The sequence below is a fragment of the Chiloscyllium plagiosum genome, chromosome 22 (genome assembly GCF_004010195.1).
Source record: "Chiloscyllium plagiosum isolate BGI_BamShark_2017 chromosome 22, ASM401019v2, whole genome shotgun sequence".
NCBI lineage: Eukaryota > Metazoa > Chordata > Chondrichthyes > Orectolobiformes > Hemiscylliidae > Chiloscyllium > Chiloscyllium plagiosum.
This window is the reverse complement of record NC_057731.1, coordinates 50529018-50552330: the sequence shown is the minus strand read 5'-3', so window position 1 is coordinate 50552330 and position 23313 is coordinate 50529018. Positions and strand designations below refer to the sequence as shown.

At 39.2% G+C, this 23313-nt stretch overlaps 1 protein-coding gene across 3 annotated transcripts in view; it reads left to right on the top strand.

Annotated features, from left to right (window-relative positions):
* LOC122561329 (metal transporter CNNM1) overlaps window positions 1-23313 on the top strand; it is a 106426-nt gene that overhangs the window by 32768 nt on the left and 50345 nt on the right. For 2 of the 3 annotated variants that reach the window (XM_043713036.1, XM_043713034.1), the window contains 3 exons: window positions 7850-8019; window positions 10019-10118; window positions 22796-22858. In XM_043713036.1, the coding sequence (XP_043568971.1) occupies window positions 7850-8019; window positions 10019-10118; window positions 22796-22858 (333 nt within the window). The remainder of the gene's footprint in view (window positions 1-7849; window positions 8020-10018; window positions 10119-22795; window positions 22859-23313) is intronic. The other variant, XM_043713035.1, reaches the window with a different exon arrangement.

Sequence of the window (23313 nt, the reverse complement as noted above, 5' to 3'; positions counted from 1 at the left end):
GGTAGTACTGATAAATTAAGCTGCATTTATTCCAATGCAAGAGGCCAAACGGTAAAGGCAGATGGACTCAGGGCATGGTTAGGAACATGGGACTGGAATATCAAAGCAATTACAGAAACATCGCTCAGGGAGGGACAGGACTAGCAGCTTAATGTTCCAGGATAGAAGTAGTACAGGATGGACAGAAAGGGAGGCAAGAGGAGGAGGAGGAGTGGTGTTTTTGATCAGGGATAGCATTCCTAGAAATACATCCAGGGAAGTTATTTGGCTTGAACTGAAAAATAAGAAAGGGATGATTACTTTATTTGGATTATATTATAGACTCCCTCATTGTCAGCGGGAAATTGAGAAACAAATTTGTAAGGAGATCTCAGTTATCTGTAAGAATAATAGGGTGGTTATGGTAGGGGATTTTAACTTTGCAAACATAGACTGGGACTGAGTCAAGATTAGAGTGGTGCTGGAAAAGTACAGCAGGTTGGGCAGCATCCGAGGGGCAGGAAAAATCGACGTTTCGGGCAAAAGCCCTTCATCAGGAATTAGAGTTGTTGTGGTTCTGTTCGCCGAGCTGGAAGTTTTTGTTGCAAATGTTTCGTCCCCTGGCTAGGCGACATCATCAGTGCTTGGGAGCCTCCTGCGAAGGAGGAGGCTCCCAAGCACTGATGATGTCGCCTAGCCAGGGGACGAAACGTTTGCAACAAAAACTTCCAGCTCGGCGAACAGAACCACAACAACGAGCACCCGAGCTACAAATCTTCGCACAAACTTTGAGAAATTAGAGTATAAAAGCAGTAGGAGTATACTTAAGAGGGAAATCAGGAGGGTAAAAAGGGGACATGAGATAGCTTTGACTAAATAAAGTTAAGGAGAAACCAAAGGGATTTTACAAATGTTTTACATTAAGGACAAAAGGGTAACTCGGGAGAGAAAAGGGCTCTCAAAGATCAGCAAAGTGGCCTTTGTGTGGAGCCGCAAGAGGTGTGGGGAGATACTAAGCAAGTGTTTTACATCAATGTTTACTATGGAAAAGGACATGGAAGATATAAAATGTAGGGACGTAAATGGTGACATCTTGAAAAATGTCCATATTACAGAGGAAGAAGTGCCGGATGTCTTGAAATGAATAAAAGTAGATAAGTCCCCAGGACCTGATCAGGTGTTCCTAGAATTCTGTGGAAAGGTGGGGAAATGATTGCTTGGTCCTTTGCTGAGATATTTGTATCATCGATAGTCACAGGTGAGGTGCCTGAAGACTGGAGGTTGGCTAACATGGTGCCACTGTTTAAGAAAGGTGGTAAGGACAAGCCAGGGAACTATGGACCGGTGAGCCTGACGTTGGTGGTGGGCAAGTTGTTGGAGGGAATCCTGAGGGACAGGATGTACATGTATTTGAAAAGGCAAGGACTGATTAGGAATAGTCAACATGGCTTTGTACGTGGGAAATCTTGTCTCTCAAACTTGATTGAGTTTTTTGAAGAAGTAACAAAGAGGATTGATGAGGGCAGAGCAGTGGACGTGATCTATATGGACTTCAGTAAGGCATTCGACAAGGTTCCCCATGGGAAGCTGGTTAGCAAGGTTAGATCTCTTTGAGTACAGGGAGAACTAGCCATTTGGATACAAAACTGGCTCAAAAGTAGAAGACAGAGAGTGGTGGTGGAGGGTTTTTTTCAGACTGGAGTCCTGTGACCAATGGAGTGCCGCAAGGATCGGTGCTGGGTCCACTACCTTTCATCATTTATATAAATGATTTAGATGTGAGCATAAGAGGTATAGTTTGTAAGTTTGCAGATGATACCAAAATTGGAGGTGTAATGGACAGTGAAGAAGGATCTTGATCAGATGGGCCGTTAGAGTTTAATCTAGATAAATGCGAGCTGCTGCATTTTGGGAAAGCAAATCTGAGCAGGACATATACACTTAATGGTAAGGTCCTAGGGAGTGTTGCTGAACAAAGAGACCTTGGAGTGCAGGTTCATAGCTCTTTAACAGTAGAATTGCAGGTAGATAGGGTAGTGAAGAAGGCAGTTGGTATGCTTTCCTTTATTGGTTAGTGTATTGAATACAGGAGTTGGAAGGTCATGTTGCAGCTGTACACGACATTGGTTAGGCTACTTTTGGAATATTGTGTGCAATCCTGGTCTCCTTCCTATTGGAAGAATGTTGTGAAAAGTGAAAGTGTTCAGAAAAGATTTACTAGGATGTTGCCAGGGTTGGAGGATTAGAGCTATAGCAAGAGATTGAATAGGCTTGAGCTGTTTTCCTTGGAGCATCGGAGGTTGGGGGGTGACTTTATAGAGGTTTATAAAATCATGAGAGGCATGGATAGGATAAATATGCAAAGTCTTTTCCCTGGGGTGGTGGAGTCCAGAATTAGAGGGCATAAGTTTAGGGTGAGAGGGGAAAGATATAAAAGAGACCTAAGAGGCAACTTTTTCTTGCAGAGGGTGGTACATGTATGGAATGAGCTGTCAGAGGAAGTGGTGGAGGCTAGTACAATTGCAACGTTTAAAAGGTATCTGAATGGATATATGATTGGAAGGGTTTGGAGGAATATGGGCCGGGTGCTGGCAGGTGGGACTAGATTGGGTTGGGATATCTGGTTGGCATGGACGAGTTGGGCCAAAGGGTCTGTTCCCGTGCTATACATCTCTATGCCTCTGTCCAAATACACGCAGTATAAGGAATAAAGTAAATGAGCTTGTGGTACAGATAAAAATTGGCAGGTATAACATGATGGGCATCACAGGAATGTGGTTGCAAATGTATTAAATAATTTGTTGGAGCAAGGAAGTGTTGGCATCCTTGATGGGTTCAGCAACCAACATTCTTCCATTTATTCAATGTGAATGACAGAGGGGTTGAATGAATACTTTGTATCAGTTTCCTTGAAAGCAGATACTACTAGCATTCTAAAAATATATATTAATCAGAAGACTATAATAATCTCCAGAGATAAATATTACAGTAATTAATAGGGCCGAAGGTAGATAGATCCCATGGATTGCATAGGTTATGTCCTGGTTTTAAAGTAAATAGTTACCGAGATAGTGGATGCACTGATAATAATCTTTCAAGAATCCTTAGAATCTGGGGAAGTCCCAGAAGATTGCAAATGTAACACCCTAATTTATAAAGGGAAGGAGACAAAATACAGGTAACAGTAGGCCAGTTAGCGTTAATATTTGTCATTGGGGAAATATTAGCATCCATTATATTCATATACCTATCCAGATACCTTTTAAACGTTGCAATTATACTAGCCTCCACCACTTCCTCCGGCAGCTCATTCCATACACGCACCACCCTCTGTGTGAAAAAGTTGCCCCTTGGGTCTCTTTTATATCTGGCCTATTCAACCAACAAATAGCATAAGCAGCAAGTGATAGAACTAAGATATGCTGCAACCAACAAATCAGACCTAAGCTTCTCAATCCTGCCACATCCACCTCCTGACTACCCAAAAACTGTTCACCGTCTACAAGGCACAAGTCAGGAGTGTAATGGAATACTCCCCACTTGCCTGGATGGGTGCAGCTCCAACAACACTCAAGAAGCTTGATCCATCCAGGACAAAGCAGCCCACTTGATTGACACTACGTCCATGAACACCCATTATCTCCACCACCGATGCTCAGCAGCAGCAGTGATAGTAGAGCATTTAGAAATGCATTATGTAATCAAACAGAATCAGCAATGCTTCATGAAGGGAAAGGTATGTCTCACAAAATTCGAGGTAATGAGCAAAACAGATAAGAAATAGTCAATGAAGCATATGTGATTTCCAAAGGACATTCAATAAGGTACCACACATAAGACCACTTAATAATATGAGCCCATTATGTTGGGATAGAATATTAGCATTGATAGAGGATTGGTTAGTAATAGAATATAGAGAGTTGGAAAAAAGGGCACATTTTCAGAATGGCATGCCAATGGGATCAGTGCTGGTATCACAATTATTTGCAGTCTATTTTAATAACTTGGATGCTGGAAGTTTACCAGTGACTGGAAAGTAGATGGGAAGACAACCAGTGAGGATGACACAAAGAGATTGCAGAAATACAGACAGGTTAAGTGAGTGGGCAAAAACTTGGCACATAACCATTTATTTTCCCACATTATGCTTATGTACTTTGGCAGGAAAAATAGAAAAGATAAATATTAATTAAATGGTCCAGCATTTTCTCCATCAATGATTTCCATCAAGCTTGGGGATCAACCTGGTTCAATGGAGAGTGCAGGAGGGCATGTCAGGAGAAGCATCAAGCATACCTAAAAATGAGATGTCAACCTAGTGAAGCTACCAAACAGGACCACTTGCATACCAAATAGCATAAGCAACAAGTGATAGAGCTAAGATATTCTGCAACCAACAGACCAGATCTAAGCTTCTCAGTCTTGCCACATCCACCTCCTGACTACCTGTTCACTGTCTACAAGGCACAAGTCAGGAGTGTGATGGGATATTCACCACTTGCCTGGATGAGTGCAGCTCCAACAACACTGAAGAAGCTTGACACCATCCAGGACAAAGCAGCCCGCTTGATTGGCACTGCATCCACAAGTACTCACTATCTCCACTATCGAAGCTCAGTAGCAACAGTTGTACCAACTACAAGATGCACTGCAGAAATTCACCAAAGATTCTAAGATAACACTTTCCAAATCCCCAACCACTTCTATCGAGAAAAACAGCAGCAGATACATGGGACCACCACCACCTGCACGGTCCCTCCAAGCTACTCACCATGTGACTTGGAAATATATTGTCCTTCCCAGTGTTGCTGTGTCAGAATCCTGAATTCCCTCCCTGAAGGCATTGTGGGTCAACCTAGAGCACATGGACTGCAGTGTTTCAAGAAGGCAGCTCACCACCACCACCTCAAGCACAACTAGGAACTGGCGGTAAATACTGGCCCATCCAGCAAAGCTGGTGAATTTTTTAAAAACCTGCAGAAATCTGCAGCTCAGATGGATTTGTGAGTCCTCATGCATAAATCACAAAAAGTGTAGTTCAGCAGGTAATAGGGAAAGCAAATGGACTGTTAGCCTTAACTTTTAAGGAAGTGGAGTCAAAAAATAGGGAGGTGTTGATTTTGGTGGAGGAGTAGTGTTTGTGATCACAGTTGTCTAATATACGCAGTCAACAATTTGTAGTAATTTTCTGGTTGTTTCTTGGAGTTTGCTAAGATTCAGCACTTTAGATATGCATTAGTTAATTAGATAAAAAGAAGTGACAATCATAGTGATTTTCTGTGGTTCACCGGTATCAGGGTGCACTCAGATTGTTGGCATGGACAGTGTCAGTCATCTTGTAAAGGCTGCATCCTGCTCTTTATCAAAAGTGTTAGGAAACTCATCCCTGAGTTTACCACCCCCTCCTCTTCTGGTCCACCTTCTATTGGGTCAAGACAGCTTTCTGAGGACCGTGCTCTGCCCCAGAGCACTTAGAATCATACAGTCTGAAAAGAGGCTATTCAACCCATCAAATCTGCACCGACCTTCCAGACAGCATCCTAACAAGACCCAGCTCCTTCAGCGTATCCCTACTATCCCACGTTTACTATGGCTAATCCACTGAATGTACACTTACCTGGACACAGTGGGACAATTTAGCATGGCCATCTTTGGACTGTGGGAGGAAACCACATAGACACAGATATTGTGCGAACTCCACATACAGTCGCCTAAGGCTGGAAATGAACGTGGGCCTCTGGTGGTGAGAGGCAGCGGTGCTAACCATTGTGCCATCATCCCACCCCAAATAGCAGCATTTTTTGATGTCTCCTATTTATAGGGGGTGATAACTTATGCTGTTTTAATCAATTGTCTGAATCCTTTTGGCCAGTGACCACAGGACAGCTACTCAAGATGTTGAATGATCATTGTCCCACTTGTTCTCCTTTATGAGAGAGTCTAGGACCAGTTCATAGTCTCAGAGTAAGGGGTCACCCATTAAAACACTGTTAACAAAGAATTATTTTCCTGTCAGGGTAATGATTACTGGAACTGTTACTGCAGAGGGCTTTTGAGCCTGGGTTGTTAAGTATATTCAAGGTTGAGATTTTTATTCAGAGAGAGTCAATGAATGTGGGGAAAGGCATGATCTCATTGAATGGCAGAGCAGATTCGATGGACCAAATGACCTACTTCTGTTCCTTATGGACTACATGCAACTGAAAACTTTAAAACTGCAAAGTGAACAGTAAAATCATGTGATGATCTACATGAAGTAGGAGCAGCAGTAGGCATTTGGCCCAAAAGCTACCCTGTTATTCAGTAAGATCAAAGTTGTTCTGCTTGTGACCTTAACTCCACTTTCCTGCCTGCCAAGAAAATTCAGAAGACAGCCATCAGAGAGAAGCAATTTCTTGTTATCTCAGGAGAAATGGGAAGCCAATTATTTTTAAGCCATGTCTTCAGTTCTTCATTGTTTTATGAGGGAAAGCATTCTCTCAGGATCTAACCAAGAAACTCTTTCAGATTCTTGTATATTTCAACAGGATCACCTTATTCTTCTAAACTTCACTGAGTAACGGACCCAAATTGCTAATCTTTCCTTCTAATACATCACCTTCCCTGCAGGAGTTAGCCTAGTATAGTTTCCAAGTTATGTCTTTTTTTAAGAGGCCAAAATTGCATTCAATGGGAGTACACTTTTGAATGCCCTTTGCAATTAAGACAAGACTTTTATGCTTCATCCCCTTTAAAACAAAAGTCAGCATTCAATTTTCCTTCCTAATTACCTGCTGTACATGCACACCATCTTTTTCTGATTTTTTTTGTTAAGCGGATGCTTATATCACTGTACATCTCAGTATTCTGTAGTCTCTCTCCACATAAATAATATGTTGTTTCTATAATCTTTCTGCGAAAATGGACAACTTCACATTTCTCACATACTTCCATCTGCCAAATGTTTTGTCACTGACTCAATTTCATTTTGCAGATTACTGTATCATCTTGACAACATGACTTCCTTCCTATTTTTGTACTGTTGGCAAGTCTGGCGACAATGCAGTTAGTCCTTCGCCCTTGTCATTAATATTGATTACAGTATAAATAATTGAGACCCCAGCACTGACCATTGTTGCAATCCAAAGTTACAGCTTGCCAAGTTGAAAGTAGCCCATTCATCCTGGCTTTCTCTTTCCAATTATTTAGTCAACCCCCTATTCAAACCAATATATCATCCCAAACACGGTGAGCTCTTGTTTTGTGTAGTAAGCTGTTAGATGGCATCTTGTAGCATGTTTCAGAGATCTAAAAACACTGCATCTACTGTTGCCCTTTTATTTACCCTCCTTGCTGATCTTTCAGAGAATCTAATAAGATCAAAGTATTTTCCCTTTAAAGACAAGTGCAATGATCTTGGTCAGGTTACCCTCCCACATTCAGTTTTCAAAATTCACTTTACTTGAAGCTCATTTAGAATTTATTTAAAAATGGTGTATAAATTCAAATCTGTATCACTCAACCTAATTATGTACTGTCTTTTGTTGTTTTTCTCTCCTTCTGCATTTTGTAACCCTTCAAATTAGAAAATAATTTTTACTGATTACAAAGGTGTGCTAATGTTATAAAGTTTTGAATTTGCTTTCATGAAAGAAACTGTAGTCTGTTGATAAAGAAATGACAATATCTCATTATTTAAAAAAAAAATTCAAGACTACAGATCATTTGAATTAAACTAATTCAAGACTGGAGTAGACTGCACGCTGAAGACAAAACATTGTGAACTGGGGGGATTTCGGTAAGAATAGGCACGTTTTTAATTGGAATGCAAAGGCAAAGTGATATCACTATGAAAGATATTTCAAGATCGCATCTTTTTTTTCTTGAATAGAGGTGGAACCTTTTAAAAGCACATATATATCAGACAAGATTCTGCTAAGGCTTCTCAAACATCCCAACGTCATCTGGGAATTAAAGTATGATTGGCAAAACAAACAGTCCCTCGACCACTATCTTTACCAACGGAATAAACCTGTTGATTATTTTGTACTTATCTTACAGGTATGTCACTATCTAAATTCCTTATTGTTACATCATTGAGATTATGGAGCACTCTTGCCTTTTGCTATACTGAGGGAGATGGTCATGTAGTTATAATGTGACTGGACTTGTAATCCAGAGGCCCAAGATAATAGGGATGTGAGTTCAAATCTCACCACTTATTAATAAATGGTCACCATACTAAGTATCATCTAATTCAACAATGATGACCTGCAGGGAAGGAAATCTGCTGTCCTTATTTGGTCTAACTTACATGTGACTCCAGACAGTATGGTTATCCTCTGAATTGGTCTGGCAAACTATTTAGTTCAATTAGAAATGGGCAGTAAATGCTGGCCTTCCCAGCAAAAATATCCACATCCCATTAAAGAATTAATAAAAGCAAAAGTATGTGTTTCATATATTTGACCCACTGACCCTGTTTATTCGGTTAAATTGTAAACTCTAAAAGACTCTTAGATTAACTTAATGTATTTAATTTCCTTCATAACAGCAGAAGATGTAAGAGCCAAAGTAGGTCATTCAGCCCATTGAGTCTGCTCTACCATTTAATGAGATCATGGTTGATCTAATTATCCTCCGCTACACTTTCCTGCCTTTCCCCTATAATTCTTAATTCCTTTATTGATTAAAATGCTGTCTATCTCAGAGAAAGCTCTTCCAGGAAGTGATTATTCACAGCTTTCTAAGTTTGAAACATCCTCCTCAAAATAATGTTTCTGAGATGCCAGTCGAATATTGTAGTTGGGATATTCAATCCTAACTTCTTGTGTGATAAACAGTGACAATGTGAGTTCCTAGTCATCAGTTGTAGTTGTAAAATATGTTTATTGCCAACAACACTAACTGCCTTTCTTGGTTTATTAATGTTTATGGGTTATTGTATATTGGTAGCCATCTTATGCTGCATTTGTATACCCAGATGCAAGTGTGTTTAAATGTGAATGGTCTCACAGTCAATTTCATAACGTTCTCAATCAGCATCCATATATTGACCTTTGTTAGGATTGGAGGTGGGATAGTGATTAGGCATAGAATGACTGATTAATTCCACTAGCTGAGTCATGCACCCAATTATGCCAATTTTAATTTTCTGTCAGTTGTGGTTAGATAATCCACTACAAAGTCAAGCAGAGTCTCCCAGTATGTACACAGAGTGATGCCTTTAGGCAATTACTTATTGAAAAATCTCTGCAAATAATATTGTTTAACAAATGGAAAATTACGATGTTCAAATTGTTCATTAAATGTGCATTATACTCCGATACTTAGAGTGTACTGGTGCTACAATTGTCAAAATGTCAACAAAGAAAAATACTGTTGGAAAAGAACAAATTTTATAAGGCCACAGTGCTAACAGGAAACCAAAAGTCAGGTGCTTGAATGTGTCTGAACATAATCCAGTGAAATCACTCCTCATTATAATTTCCTTTGCTTCTGATCTGTGTTTCTTTTTCTGGTTCCTTGGCTAATATTTCTACTTCAAATAACTTTCTGTATTGGCAGCTGCTTCCTATCTGACTTTCAGATCAGAAAATAAACAATTTATAGGGTGTTAAGCCCACAGAGCTCACTTCTTCCTGATAGTCTTAAACTCTGAATCTCCTTGCTATTCATAAATGTGTCATATCTTGCAGTATCAGGAAACCTCACTGTATGTCTCACTTTCCAGCAGCTAGACTGTGAATGTGACTGATTGCTGACAAGAGAAATGTAGGAGATTTCAGAATGGCATTATTTGATTTGGCACCTGCAAATGACCTACTTCATGATCATGTGAGGAGGTGAAAATGGAAAACTAAGCACTTTACTGAGGAAATAGAATTGAATCTGAACAAGCCGTATAGGAATATATATAGGAATCCAAAATTAGTGGACTTCAAAGATGTGAGTGAGATAAATAAAATTAGCCATAAGATTGATACAATGACTGCTAATCGCAATGCTTGATCATGTGTGACTTATAATTCTGACTTCATGCAATGGTTATTTCATATAGGGAAAGGTGGAAGTTGAAATAAGCAAAGAAGGCTTGAAATTTGAAAATGGAGCATTCACTTATTACGGTGTACCTGCACTCTTACCTGTGGCTTCTACAGGTAAAATTTCTCTCTTAATGTCACATAGTGTTTAGAACATTTATTTTAAATTGTCCGTAGGAGTTGGTGGTAGATTCTGTAGCTTCAAATCAGCATTCACAATGATCAATAATTTTGCTTGGCTCATTTGTGCTGCATTTTAAGGGAACATTTAGTATTTTAGTACCAATATTTCACAAAATTGAAAGTAGATTCTGCAGTAGTTTTACAACTTTTGAATATTGTTTCTTGTGTATATTAAAGAGTTTAGTTTTGGTGGCAGTGACAGGGGTGACATATGGTGACAGGATTGAATTTTCAACTGCCTCTGTGCTTGTCAATAATACATGCAGCTGTTTGAGGCTTCTTGAAGTCTCCATCAGCAGTTTGTTTTATTAATTTTTAACAAAAATGACTAGTACAAGATACTTTTGACAGCTTCATTCAGCTGATGTGTTCAGTGTGAAAGCAGGCCAGCCTTCGCTATTATGTTTTTCTTCTATTTGTATTCTATGGTTTGAACATCTGTTTGCATTGCAAAGTGTGATCTTGATTGGTTGTAGTCATAAAAATAAATTAGCCTTTAAACGTCACACAGGAAATTGGCCGCAAGATCGAGACATTTTTATGCTATACATTGATAATTTAAACTGTGATGAAGGTTTATAAGATATTGTTATTTTGGAACTTGGTTTAAAGAGGTGAATGGTTTTTGATTCTTTTGGTTGACTTTTTTTTAAGCATCGGATAATTCTTTTTTGAATTGGGTCAAAACAGCATTTCTGAGAAATCATACAACTTAATGACCTGGCGGAATATTGCTGATATATTTACTAAGTTGTATGTTTGCAATCCGATGGAAGAGAGATGAGAGGCCAGAAGCTAGTACAGTTCGGAACAAAAGATCTAAACCAGCAGATGTACTGGTTTACAGCCTCAAAGTAACTGAAAAATGCCCTTTATTTCCTTTGAGTTCAGTGTTAAAAGTCAATGAATTCATCTCTGACTGTGTGCCTCGTGAGAGGTGGAGAGAATTGCATCTGGTAAAACAAATGATGATGGACATTGCAGATTAGAAATTAAAACCATAAATGCAGGAGAAACTCAGCAGGTCTGGCAACATTTGTTGAGAGAAAACAGAGTTAATAGCTCAAGTCCAGTGCTAGTTAGTTGCTAGCTAGATTATAATTACCTACGTTCAAATGGGCTGGAATTTTTAAGGCTTTCCTCTCAATCCTGAAAATATTATGACACTTTCTCCCATATTTAAAGTTTCTGAGATACTTATTGATAACAATATCCACTTGCAAAACGTTTGGTCTGGGTCACTATTTACCCTAGCAAAACTGAGTTTGTCTTTTTATGAAGTCTATTATACCTCATTGACCTCTCTTTGTGTGAGTACCTTTTGGACTTTCGTTTTTCTATGTGTGTCCTCTTTTCTGAAGATGACCTACTATGGGTGTAGGTTTGCTCACTGAGCTGGAAGGTTCATTTTCAGACGTTTCGTCACTATACTAGGTAACATCAGTGAGCTTCCAGATGAATCACTGGTGGGGTGGCCTGCTTTCTATTGTGTTTGGGTTTCCTTGGGTTGGTGATGCAATTTCCTGTGGTGATGTCATTTCCTATGGTGATGTCATTTCCTGTTCTTTTCCTTGGGGGTAGTAAATGGGATCCAAGTCAATGTGTTTGTTGATAGAGTTCCGGTTGAAATGCCATGCTTCTAGGAATTCTCGTGCGTGTCTCTGTTTGGCTTGTTCTAGGGTGGATGTGTTGTCCCAGTCGAAGTGGTGTCTTTCCTCATATGTATGTAAGGATACTCGTGAGAGTGAGTCATGTCTTTTTGTGACTAGTTGAGACACCTTATCAAAGGCTTTTGGAAGTCTAGATAGATAACATCCACTGGGTTTCTCTTGGAGAAAGTGAGGACTGCAGATGCTGGAGATCAGAGCTTAAAATATGTTGCTGGAAAAGCACAGCAGGTCAGCAGGAATGAAGAAGGCCTTATGCCCAAAATGTCGATTCTGCTGTTCCTTTGATGCTGCCTGACCTGCTGCGCTTTTCCAGCAACACATTTTTAAGCACTGGTTTCTCTTATCTAACTCACTTGTTTCCTCTTCAAAGAATTCTAACAGGTTTGTCAGGCACAACCTCCCCTAGTAAATCCATGCTGACTTGTTCTATTTCGACCTTGGACTTCCAAGAATTTAAAAATCTCATCCTTAATGATGGATTCTAGAATTTTACCTACAGCCAAAATTAGGCTAATCGGCCCATAATTTTCCATCTTTTGTCAGATTCTTTCTTGAACAAAAGGGATACAACAGCCATTTTCCAATCATCTGGGACTTTCCCTGACTCCAGTGATTTTTGAAAGATTACAACCAATACCTCTGCTATTTCTTCAGCTACCTCCCTCAGAATTCTAGGATGTAGCCCATCTGGGCCAGGAGATTTCTCAATTTTTAGACTTTTTAGCTCTACTGGGCTCTGCTTCCAATCGATTTTAGTCGGTTCCTCTCTCATGCCCCTATAATTACCTTTATTTAACTATAACACCATTACATCCGATTTTGCCTTCTCTCTTTCAAACTGCACACTGAATTCTACCATAATTATTGTGTCTGACCTGCCCATTGCATTGACTTATCACGTCTGTTGTGGTTCTATACATTAAGAAGTGAATGGAGTTCAGTGATTTCCTTTTCCAAGTTTTATTTTTGCCTATTGGAGCCGACCTGATGTGTTGCTTTCAGTCCTTTGCTTTGCTTACCACCTAGAGTTAGGCCTGCCAAAGACTCATTGGAATGCCTACAACAGTTTGGACTCTTAGTCACCATAGTTGACACATTTAAGTCACCATAGTCTCTCCATTAATCTGCGCAGATCATTTGTCACTTTATGTACAGATTCCCCAAGATACTGTATCTTTCTGTTAAATTGTGCTTTTCCAAGAATTTTATGAGCTTGAGAATGTCTTTGAATGTTTTTGCAGCTTCTTTTATTCTTGCAATAACATAATCCACGATGCTCCCCTTTGCAAACAGCAATGCATTATTCGGCTTCTGACTTGGAATCCAGTTTCTCGGGCAGCATGGTGGTTAGCACTGCCACCTCATAGCACCAGAGACCCAAGTTCGATTCCAGCCTCTGGTGACAGTCTGTGTGGAGTTTGCACATTCTCCCCGTGTCTGCTTAGATTTCCTCGGGGTGCAGTAGTTTCCTACAACAATCACAAAAGATGTGCAGGTTAGATGAATTAGCTATGCTAAATTGCCCATAGTGTTCAGGGATGTGTAGGCTAGGTGCATTAGTCAGGGATAAATGTAATATGGTAGGGGAATGGGTCTGGGTGGGTTACTCTTCGGAGGGTCGGTGTGGACTTGTTGGGCCAAAGGGCCTGTTTCCACACTGTAGGGATTTTATCATAGAAGTAATTTTATACCTTAAGAATTGTCTTCAGGATGTCCAATTTTGAGTTGTGTTTGGCCAATCTCTGAAACTACATCCTCCTAACAATACCATTTCTGGTGCCATGACATCCTAATGTAATTAGATATTTTATCATCTTTAAAGTTTTCTTTTTGGAATGCAGAGTGCTGGGCTAATGGTAAAATTATTGGCAGTGTAGTTGAACAGAGATATCTTGGTGTCCAGGTACATTAATCCCTGAAAGTTGCCACCCAGGTTGATAGGATTGTTAAGAAGGTATATGGTGTGTTGGTGTTTATTGGTAGAGGGATTGAGTTTCAGAGCCATGATGTCATGCTTCAGCTGTACAAGACTCTCTGGTAAGACTGCATCTGGAGTATTGCATGCAGTTCTGGTCACCGCATTGTAGGAAGGATGTGGAAGCTTTGGAAAGGGTTCAGAGGAGATTTACTAGGATGTTGCCTGGTATGGACGGAAGGTCTTACAAGAAAAGGCTGAGGGAACTGAGGCTGTTTTCATTGGAGAGAAGAAGGTTGAGAGATGACTTAATCGAGATGTATGAGATAATCAGAGGGTTAGATAGGGTGGACAGTGAGAGCCTTTTTCCTTGGATGGTGAAGGCTAACATGAGGGGACATAGCTTTAAATTGAGGAGTGGTAGATTTAAGACAGATATCTGGAGTAGTTTCTTTACTCAGAGTTGTAGGGGCGTGGAACAGCCTGGCTGCAACAGTGGTAGACTCACCGATGTTAAGGGCATTTAAATAAGGCATTCGACATATATATGGATAGCAATGGGACAGTGTAGGTTAGATCAGCATTTGAAGAGTGCAGCAGTCAGTTGTCATTGTATGTCTCTTGCACAATGCCAGGGCATGCCATGATGCAGAGTACTACAGCATACAGGTGGCAGCATACATAACATTACAGCTGTGTGTTGCTGACCAATCTGCCATCTTAAAAATCCTGTCCTATCTTGCAAACTGTCTTCAACTTCACTTCATTTTGGAACATTCTAAAGAAATTAATATACTTTTTGTGATACTCTAAAGGTTGTGATGTGCTATGATTTCAGACTGTTTTGTATTGTTCTTTACACATTTCAATTCAATACTTTTATTAATTGAAGTCTGTAAAAGCTTCTTGTCATTAATTCAAAAGTGACATGTGCATGCTGGAAATCTAGTATTGAGTTTAATGGATGTTTTTTGACTTGAAACATTAATACAGTTTCCCTCTGCACAGATCAACATGTCTGCTGCATTTTCTGATTGCACCAACTTTGGAATAATAGTCTTATGAACATTATGCATAAAATCCTAAATAGAAATTATTACCTGGGCCCTCCACTGCACATAGCATAGCTTCCAGTAAGTGAAAAATGATTCTCTCTTTGGAGAAAAAATTGAAGTTGAGATAGTGTGCAGTTTAAAAAGATCAATCATATGTTAAATTCAAATAATGTTATTAATATTCCCGTGTTCTCTTTATAAAATAAAGAAAAGCGGTGAGCTTAGTATGATAGTCTTCATCTGACTATGCCTTTTCAATGTAGGGCAAAAACTATTATTGCCATGAAACCAGTACCTGTTGTATGAATGTATTTGTTTCCTGCAGATCCATCAGAATGCGCTGTTAGAGTATTAATTTTTTATGGGGGAGGGAGGTAGGAGTCAAGACAAAACTTACAAATTCTGACATGATTGATAACTGTGGATGGATGAATAATGGTAGGCGACAGAATCCCATGTGAATGGCTCGGTGAACAGGATCATTTTATTTAGTGTCTCCTAAGGAGCAACAGATCAAAAAGAACCGCTCATAGTTAGGTGCATTTTCCCTGAAAACCTAAGTTGTCTTGAGAAACTTTAACTTGGTACGGACTGCTACATATTCTTCCATTAACTAACTGACAGTAGAGGAGGGAATCAAGAATTCACATTCTCCTCACGTAAGCTGTCAGAAGCATGCTTACAGTTTGCTCCTGTTGCTTTTCGTTATGGAAAGTGGTACCATAGCATGTGACTTAATTATCATCCCTCACTCATATGAAATACTTTAATGATTTCCTTTACTAGCTTATGAGTTTATCCAGCAAAAAAAAAGGACGATTCAGATGAGGAAAGCTCCAGGTCTGATTCCCAGGCAATGCTGTGTGAGCTGATCTCATCCAGTGCAATACTTGGGTCACTACCATTAGCCGCAGCACAATGAGTTAGGAGAGAGTAATCATTTAGGCTTTTTGCACTTTATCATTCGAGGTCTGGATTGGTCTCAGCTGTGATGTCTACAGTAATTAAATAGCCTGCTGATGTTCTAAGTCCAACCTTAGAAATCAATAACGACAAGATGGGCAAAGTACCAGAAAGTGACTGACACCTTTGAAACCATTTTCGGGGAAGAAATCAATACCTTGAAGAGAAATTTGGAAACATAACCATTTGATATGGTACAGAATGATATTCCATAATGTCTAAATGTTCTATGTTATTTGACTCCTCACCAGTGGAGAAACTGTATAGGATGCAATATATATTCTTTATTACTTTTTCTGTGACTCTCAATGTTGGTTAAGTCTAGTTATAAATAGCTCAAGTAGCAGCTGTATCCTTCTTGCATCAAAGTCATCAGAGATAGTGAGGACTGTGTAGCATGGTAATAGCATCCCTCACTCTGAGCCAAAAGGTCTGTGTTCAAGATCCACCTGTTTTATTGATTCACAGGTTGAGGGCATCACTGGCTTGGCAAGCATTTATTGCCCTTCCCTAATTGCCCAGAGGGCAGTTAAAAGTCAACCACATTGCTGTGGGTGTAGAGTCACATGTAGGCCAGACTAGGTAAGGATAACAGTTTCCTTCCCTAACCAGGTGGTGAACCAGATGGGTTTTTCCCAACAATCAACAATGGAATCATGGTCATCATTAGACTCTTAATTCCAGATTTTTTTTATTGAATTCAAAGTTCACCATCTGCCGTGGTGTGATTTGAACCTGGGTCCCCATAGGGACTAAAAAAGGTTCAACATGTTAATTATAGGAGTGTGATTTAGTATTCAGGCAGTTTTCCCTCTCCTACTCCCCTCTCTCCCAAACCGTGAGGTTTTGCTACAGCTGTACAAGTCCCTGGTGAGACAACACTTGGAATATTGTGTCCAGTACTGGTCACCCTTCTATAGGAAAGATACAGAGGCTTTGGAGAGGGTGCAAAGAAGGTTTACCAGGATGCTGTCTGGACTGGAGGGCTTGCCTTATGATGAAAGGCTGAAAAAGCTCGGACTTTTCTCCCTGGAGAGAAGGAGGAAGAGAGGAGACCTGATCGAAGTATACAAGATAACGAGTGGAATAGATAGAGTCAACAGCCAGAGACTTTTTCCCAGGGCAGGATTGATTGGTACGAGGAGTCGTAGTTTGAAGACATTAGGAGGAAGGTATAGAGGAGACATCAGAAGTAAGTTCTTTATGCAGAGAGTTGTGAATGCATGGAATGCGTTGTCAGCTGTGGTGGTGGAAGCAGAGTCATTGGGGACATTTAAGCGACTGCTGGACATGCACATGGATAGCAGTGAGTTGAGGGGTGCATAGGTTATCATATTTTACTTTAGGATTAAACCTCGGCACAACATCATGGGCTTGTTCTGTTCTGTACTTTTCTATATTCTACTCTATGACCCTTCCAGTCAATGTGAACTCTTCTTTGCTGACCTTACAGCTCCCCGCTTCTCCTTCTCTTGAACCCTCATTGTGAATGAGAGCTTTATGGGTGAGCAGCAGAGACAGAGCAGCTTTGACTTGCGGCAGGTAATCCACGATCCTGAGGGTTGGTAGTGAGAGGGTGTGCCAGCAGAAACCGTGAACTGAAGAAGGAGAAATTAGAGGAAAGGTCATGGATCAACATTATCTGTGAACCAGAGATTTTACAGAAAGAGAGTGTCAAAATGTTTGGTACTGGAAAAGCACAGCCAGTCAGGCAGCATCCAAGGAGCAGGAGAGTCAACATTTCAAGCATAAGCTCTTCATCAGGAACAGTGCATCTGCAACAATGAGCAAACGCAGCCATAATATTGAGGGGAGCTAAATGACAATTTACTGGTTAATCTACTATTAATTTCAGAAACTGAGAAGTAAAAAACTGGTTTAAAAAGTTATCATAGAAAATAAAGCAGAACCTTTTCTGACTCCTCATATGTGATCAGAAGGTAAACTAAGCTGATGGATAAATTGTTTATTTTAACAATTGAAAGTAAAGACATTCCTGATGAAGAGCTTATGCTCGAAACATCGATTCTCCTGTTCCTCGGTTGCTGTCTGAACAGCTGAGAGTTTCCACATCACACTTTTTGACTCTGATCTCCAACATCTGCAGTCCACTCCCAGGTAGAGAGAGAGTCAGGACAGTTGAGACCAAACCAAAATGATGCTACTTGGATCACCTGGGGTGAAATGACTGTAAACTAACCTTGCGATGCTAACCATGAACACAGGCTGTATTTACCAAATTATGTTAAAGTAGAACAACTTAAAATTGACTCTTCCTGTAATTTTCCCATGGCATTGAAATTGCCAGTTCCATGCTGTCAAACTGTAGTAATCTGGTAGCTCTTGTGATTTGATGATGTATGACCACTTAAGACTGTTCTTAACACTGTTAACATGACTGTTAATATGAATGTCATCACAATCTGCCGAATTTATTGATGCATTTCCCTTCTGTCTTGAAATTGTGTCAAATTAGAAAAGAATTGGACTAGTGCCTGAGGAGATGTCTCTTTATCTTTCCTTATTTTCTTACCCCTCCACATTCCCAGTAAGGCGACCACAAGTTTGACTTTTCCCACGTTCCATCCAAATTTGCATTTTCCTGCTGTTGAATTTTTTTTTTAATTTGAGATTGAGAATTTAACCAAGGTGCAATCTCTTGATATTACCACAGCTGTTATAACTCATATTGTCTCCTGTACAGTTTGCACGCTGTCTTTACATTCAATTGTTAAGATAAACAATTTATCCATCAGCTTAGTCTACCTTCTGATCACACATGATGAGTCAGAAAAGGTTCTGCTTTATTTTCGATGATAACTTTTTAAACCAGTTGTTTATTTCTCAGTTTCTGAAATGAATAGTAGATTAACCAGTAAATTGTCATTTAGGCCCGCCCCCCCAGTATTATGACTGCATTTGCTCATTGTTGCAGATGCACTGTTCCTGATGAAGAGCTTATGCTCGAAATTTCAACTCTCCTGCTTCTCGGATGCTGCCTGACTGGCTGAGCTTTTCCAGCACCACACTCTTTGACTCAGATGCAGAGTTAGACAAACTGACAAAGCAAATATTTTCTGACCAGGATGTATGAAAATAAATTGGCATAGAGTTGTAATTGAACTAGAGAATGTTTCGTAAAATCAGCCCGAATCAAATTTTTAAACTTGCTACTTCAACAAAGATTGATAGACTGATTTAAATGCATTAATTCCTTTCATTCAGTAACAAATGGATATTTTGATGAAGCCTTTATCCAGCTGTATCACACTGTATGCTAATCACATGTATTTTTGTGACAAACGCGAACACCAGAAAATCAATTAAAGATAATTATAAAATAAGAACATTCTATATATTATGGACATGTAATGCACAGGAGAGCCAGCAGTTTTTGAATCTATGAAAAGGGAGGATTATTTTTGGTTAGATTGCAGTGATTTTGTTAGTTGATCTCTTGTGTTGTAAGCAGTTGTTAATTTGTTATTGAACAACTATTACTTTGAGAATCAAAATCAGTGGATGGGCATTTGCACACTTATGAAAGTGATTCACCTTTCTAAAAAAAAAAGCCCAGGGAGCAGGTTAAAGGGCAGGTTAAAGGGCAATCTGTATCTGTATGGATGCTTTTTGCTGTCTTTCTGTGGTGGGTTTCTGTGGTGCACAATTTTCATGTGAAATTCACAGAATCACTGAAATTGTTACAATGAAGGAGGTTGTGTTCATTGTGTCTGCATCAGTCATCTGAACAAGGAATTCAATTACTGTCACTGTCTCATTATGTCTCAGTACATTCTTCCTTTCCAGATACCAGTTCTTCAAATTTAACCATAGCACACATTACTTTTGGCATGTTGATGATGTTACAACCCCCCTAATGGGGTGCCCATCTAAATCTATACTACTATCCACCTACATTACAGTTTCTAGACTTCAAATGATAATTAATTGAAAGTGAAGTGCCTCAAACAGCCTCAAGGGCAAGATAAAGCATGTTTTTGTTCTCTTAAAGTATCTTGTTAAATTGCCTTCCATCTTTATTGCACATGCTGTAACTGTGGCATGTCATAAGACAGAAGAGCAGAAATTAGGCCATTGAATCTGCTCCTCCACTCAATAATGGCTGATAAATTTCTCATCCCCATTCTCACACTTCCTCTCCATAACCCTTCATCCCCTAAATACTCAAGAACCTATCAAATCTCAGTCTTAAATATATTCAATGACCTGGCCTCCACAGCCTTCTGTGGCGATGAATCCCATAGATTCACCACTCTGGCTTAAGAAATTTCTCCTTATCTCTGTTCTAAAAGGTCTTATGTTTACTCAAAGGCTATGCCATTGGGTTCTAGTCTCTCCTACCAATGGAAACATCTTCCCAATATCTACTCTGTCCAGGCCATTCAGTATTCGGTATGTTTCAATTAAATCCCTCATCATCCTTCTGAACTGCATTGAGTGTCAACCCAGAATCATCAAATGTTCCTCATATGTTAAGCTTTCCATTCCTGGGACCATTCTCATGAATCTCCTCTGAACACACTTCTGGGCCAGTATATCCTTCCTGAAATATGAGGCCCAAAACTGCACACAATACTCCAAATGTTAGTCTTGGAGAAACTGCATTCTATGGATCAATAATACAATCTCAAAATGAAAACCTAACCTGCCCTAAAAACTGAAAGAACTCTGGATGCAGTAAATCAGAAACAAAAGAAAGTCTGACAGCATCCGTGAACAGAAATCAGAATTAGCATTTCAGGTCGAGTAACCCTTCCTCAGCACTTGGTCCTAGATGGTGCCAAGCCTCTTGGTTGATTGCATCCATCTAGGTGAATGATCAGTGTTCCATCATAGCCCTAAAGAGCCTTATATATTAAGCAATTTTGACATTATGGGAAGTAAATCTTTCATTGCAACATACAGTATCTGTCCGTGACTTATACAATGCTATTAGATATAGATGATCCAGTATTCTTCTCATTAGTTGTGAGCCTTAAGATATCAGTCATCATTTGTCAATCAGTCAAACTAATGTTGAGTCTAATGGCAACCATCCATTGTTTGTGATCAAATGCAACTTCAAGCAAGGGCAAATGTACCCGTTAAACTCCAACATCCAAGTTTTGACATTGATTTCATCCATTCTAATATGTTTTATCTGTTTTGGCACTTTATTTCTGAGTCTTTCAGACTGGTTGCTTACAGAGATACGTTTTACTTTCAAATCTTTACCTACCCTTGCTGCAAACTGTCACATTTCTGATCTTGTAATGAAGGGAATACTATTAATGAAGCAATTGAAGATGATTGAGCTGAAATTAAGCTTTAACATCAATGTTTAATAACTATAGCCATCTTCCTCAGCATGTGTTATGGCACCAGCTCTATTTAATTTAATAAACTAAAGCTAAACAAATTCAATTAACTCCCTATTGCTAAGGATAGGTGGGATAGCTTCCTGAAAAGTAAATGACAACTGGCAAACTTCCAAAATTGAAATCAATTAAGAAAAAAATGATTTTTAACAAGCCTGTTGTTAGTTATTTCAGTTGGAGTTTAACATTGGAAATGAAACTTTGCCTTTTCTGGGAGTGGCCCTTTTCGGTTATCTGTATAAGAGGCCTTTTGTAATACAGGACAATGACGACACTTTTATATGCATCATTAAAATGTGGTTTCTGTGAAGCTGTCAAATTGGGCTGTGGTCCTATGCAGTTCTTTCCAAACTTTTCCCAACTGTCACCACCATTTCAAGGTTCAAAAACTGATGTGACTTCTTATTAAGACCTGAGAGGACAGTTGCTTTGGGTGGGGATAGACATCTGTTAAGAGTGAGAGTAAAACTTTTGTAGCTAAGTCACAGTTCCACAACAACCATTGATGCCTCAGAGCTACTGATCCCACTTGGAGTCCCAATACCTGCAATCTTGGAAAGTTCTGTGCTAAAGTCTAAAATGAGAAAGGTAGTTAATCTGTCTTCCTGCATTGAAAGGTTTAGAGGAAGAAAAAATATATTTGGAGGTGCGAGTGCTGAACACATCACATAGTGATTTGAGTGTATAAATTGGCTTGTCAGAGTAAAGGGATTTTCCATGCTCCCATTGTTATGAAATGATAGACTCCTTGTGCATTTTGCCAGGAGACAGCAGCCTGCTGGTTTACAATTGTGACCTTTTACATGATACCACTTTATTGGCTGCTGTATGGAGTTGATAAATGGAAGACAAATTTTCTCGGTTTTCCTCACAGCCATTCTGGTCTGAGACAAAGACAGGAAAATTAAAGAAAATCACACAAGGCCATGCACCAGCATTTGTTTCTAGGTTGTGAACATTTTATCCATCTTTGTGTCACTTGGGGAGATGTATACTCTGGGCAAAACCAAAAGGAAAAGGATCAATATGCTGACATCAATGCAGTGCTTGCTTGCATGCATGAAATTAAGATAATTATTGAACACTAAAAGAAAAGTTTATACTTTGTTTCACACTTTATTTATGTGATCACTGTAAAATACTATTGTCACAATATTCTGGTTAATTAAAACAATCGATATTTATAACTAACACATAACGTGCACAGTATTAAACCAATTTTGGAAGCTTAAAGGAAAAGTTGTGCTTTGTTTTAGTTTATTTCTGCAAACCAGCATATTGTCTCTTTGATAATAGTGTTATTAATTGGTATCTGTAAATGTTTGTAACTGTATTCATAAGTGATTTTGCTGTTAATGCATATGCTTCTTGGTGTCAGCAAGCACAACCAAAATAAAAATAAAACATTTCTTCAACTGATCTATTAAAACTCTTAGTCTACAATAAATAAGATTTTATAAATTGCAGATAGAGAAATTTCATAATTTTTGGATGTAGACGGTAATGGAGCAGGTCCATTAATATGAATATGGTTTATGTAAAACTTGCATGAACTATGATTACTAATTTTTTTCTTTGTCTCTCTATGATCCTTAAATATTTCCTCCCTTTCTACCTTGTCTTTGCATAGTGCCCGTTTCTGTGTCTCGAACCTTTGCTTTTAGCAGAGGCGAATCTCTTGCTGGGTCCCCAGGTAATTTTCTGTGGCTTCATTACGTATTGTATTCTTCTTGGATATATTCAAAAACACACACACACATTGCATTTACCTGCACTGAATCCCACTAAATTCACACTCCATGCACCTTACTGTCTCAATTCATATTTTCTATGTTTTATCTCTTTCTATCTGATAGTTTTGCATATTTTCCTTTTACTGCTTTTCACACATTTGCTCAATATCTTTATTTTTATCCTTGCTTAACATTTTTATGACTATAAATGGTTTTTGCCCTGAGATTCCTGGGGCTGAAGCAATTACAAGTCACAAGTCACACCTAAATGCAAAGAGTGCCTGAAATTAGGGCCATGATTTGGAGATGCTGGTGTTGGACTGGGGTGTACAAAGTTTAAAAATCACACAATACCATGTTATAGTCCAACAGATTTATTGGAAGCACACTAGCTTTCGGAGTGCCGCTTCTTGAT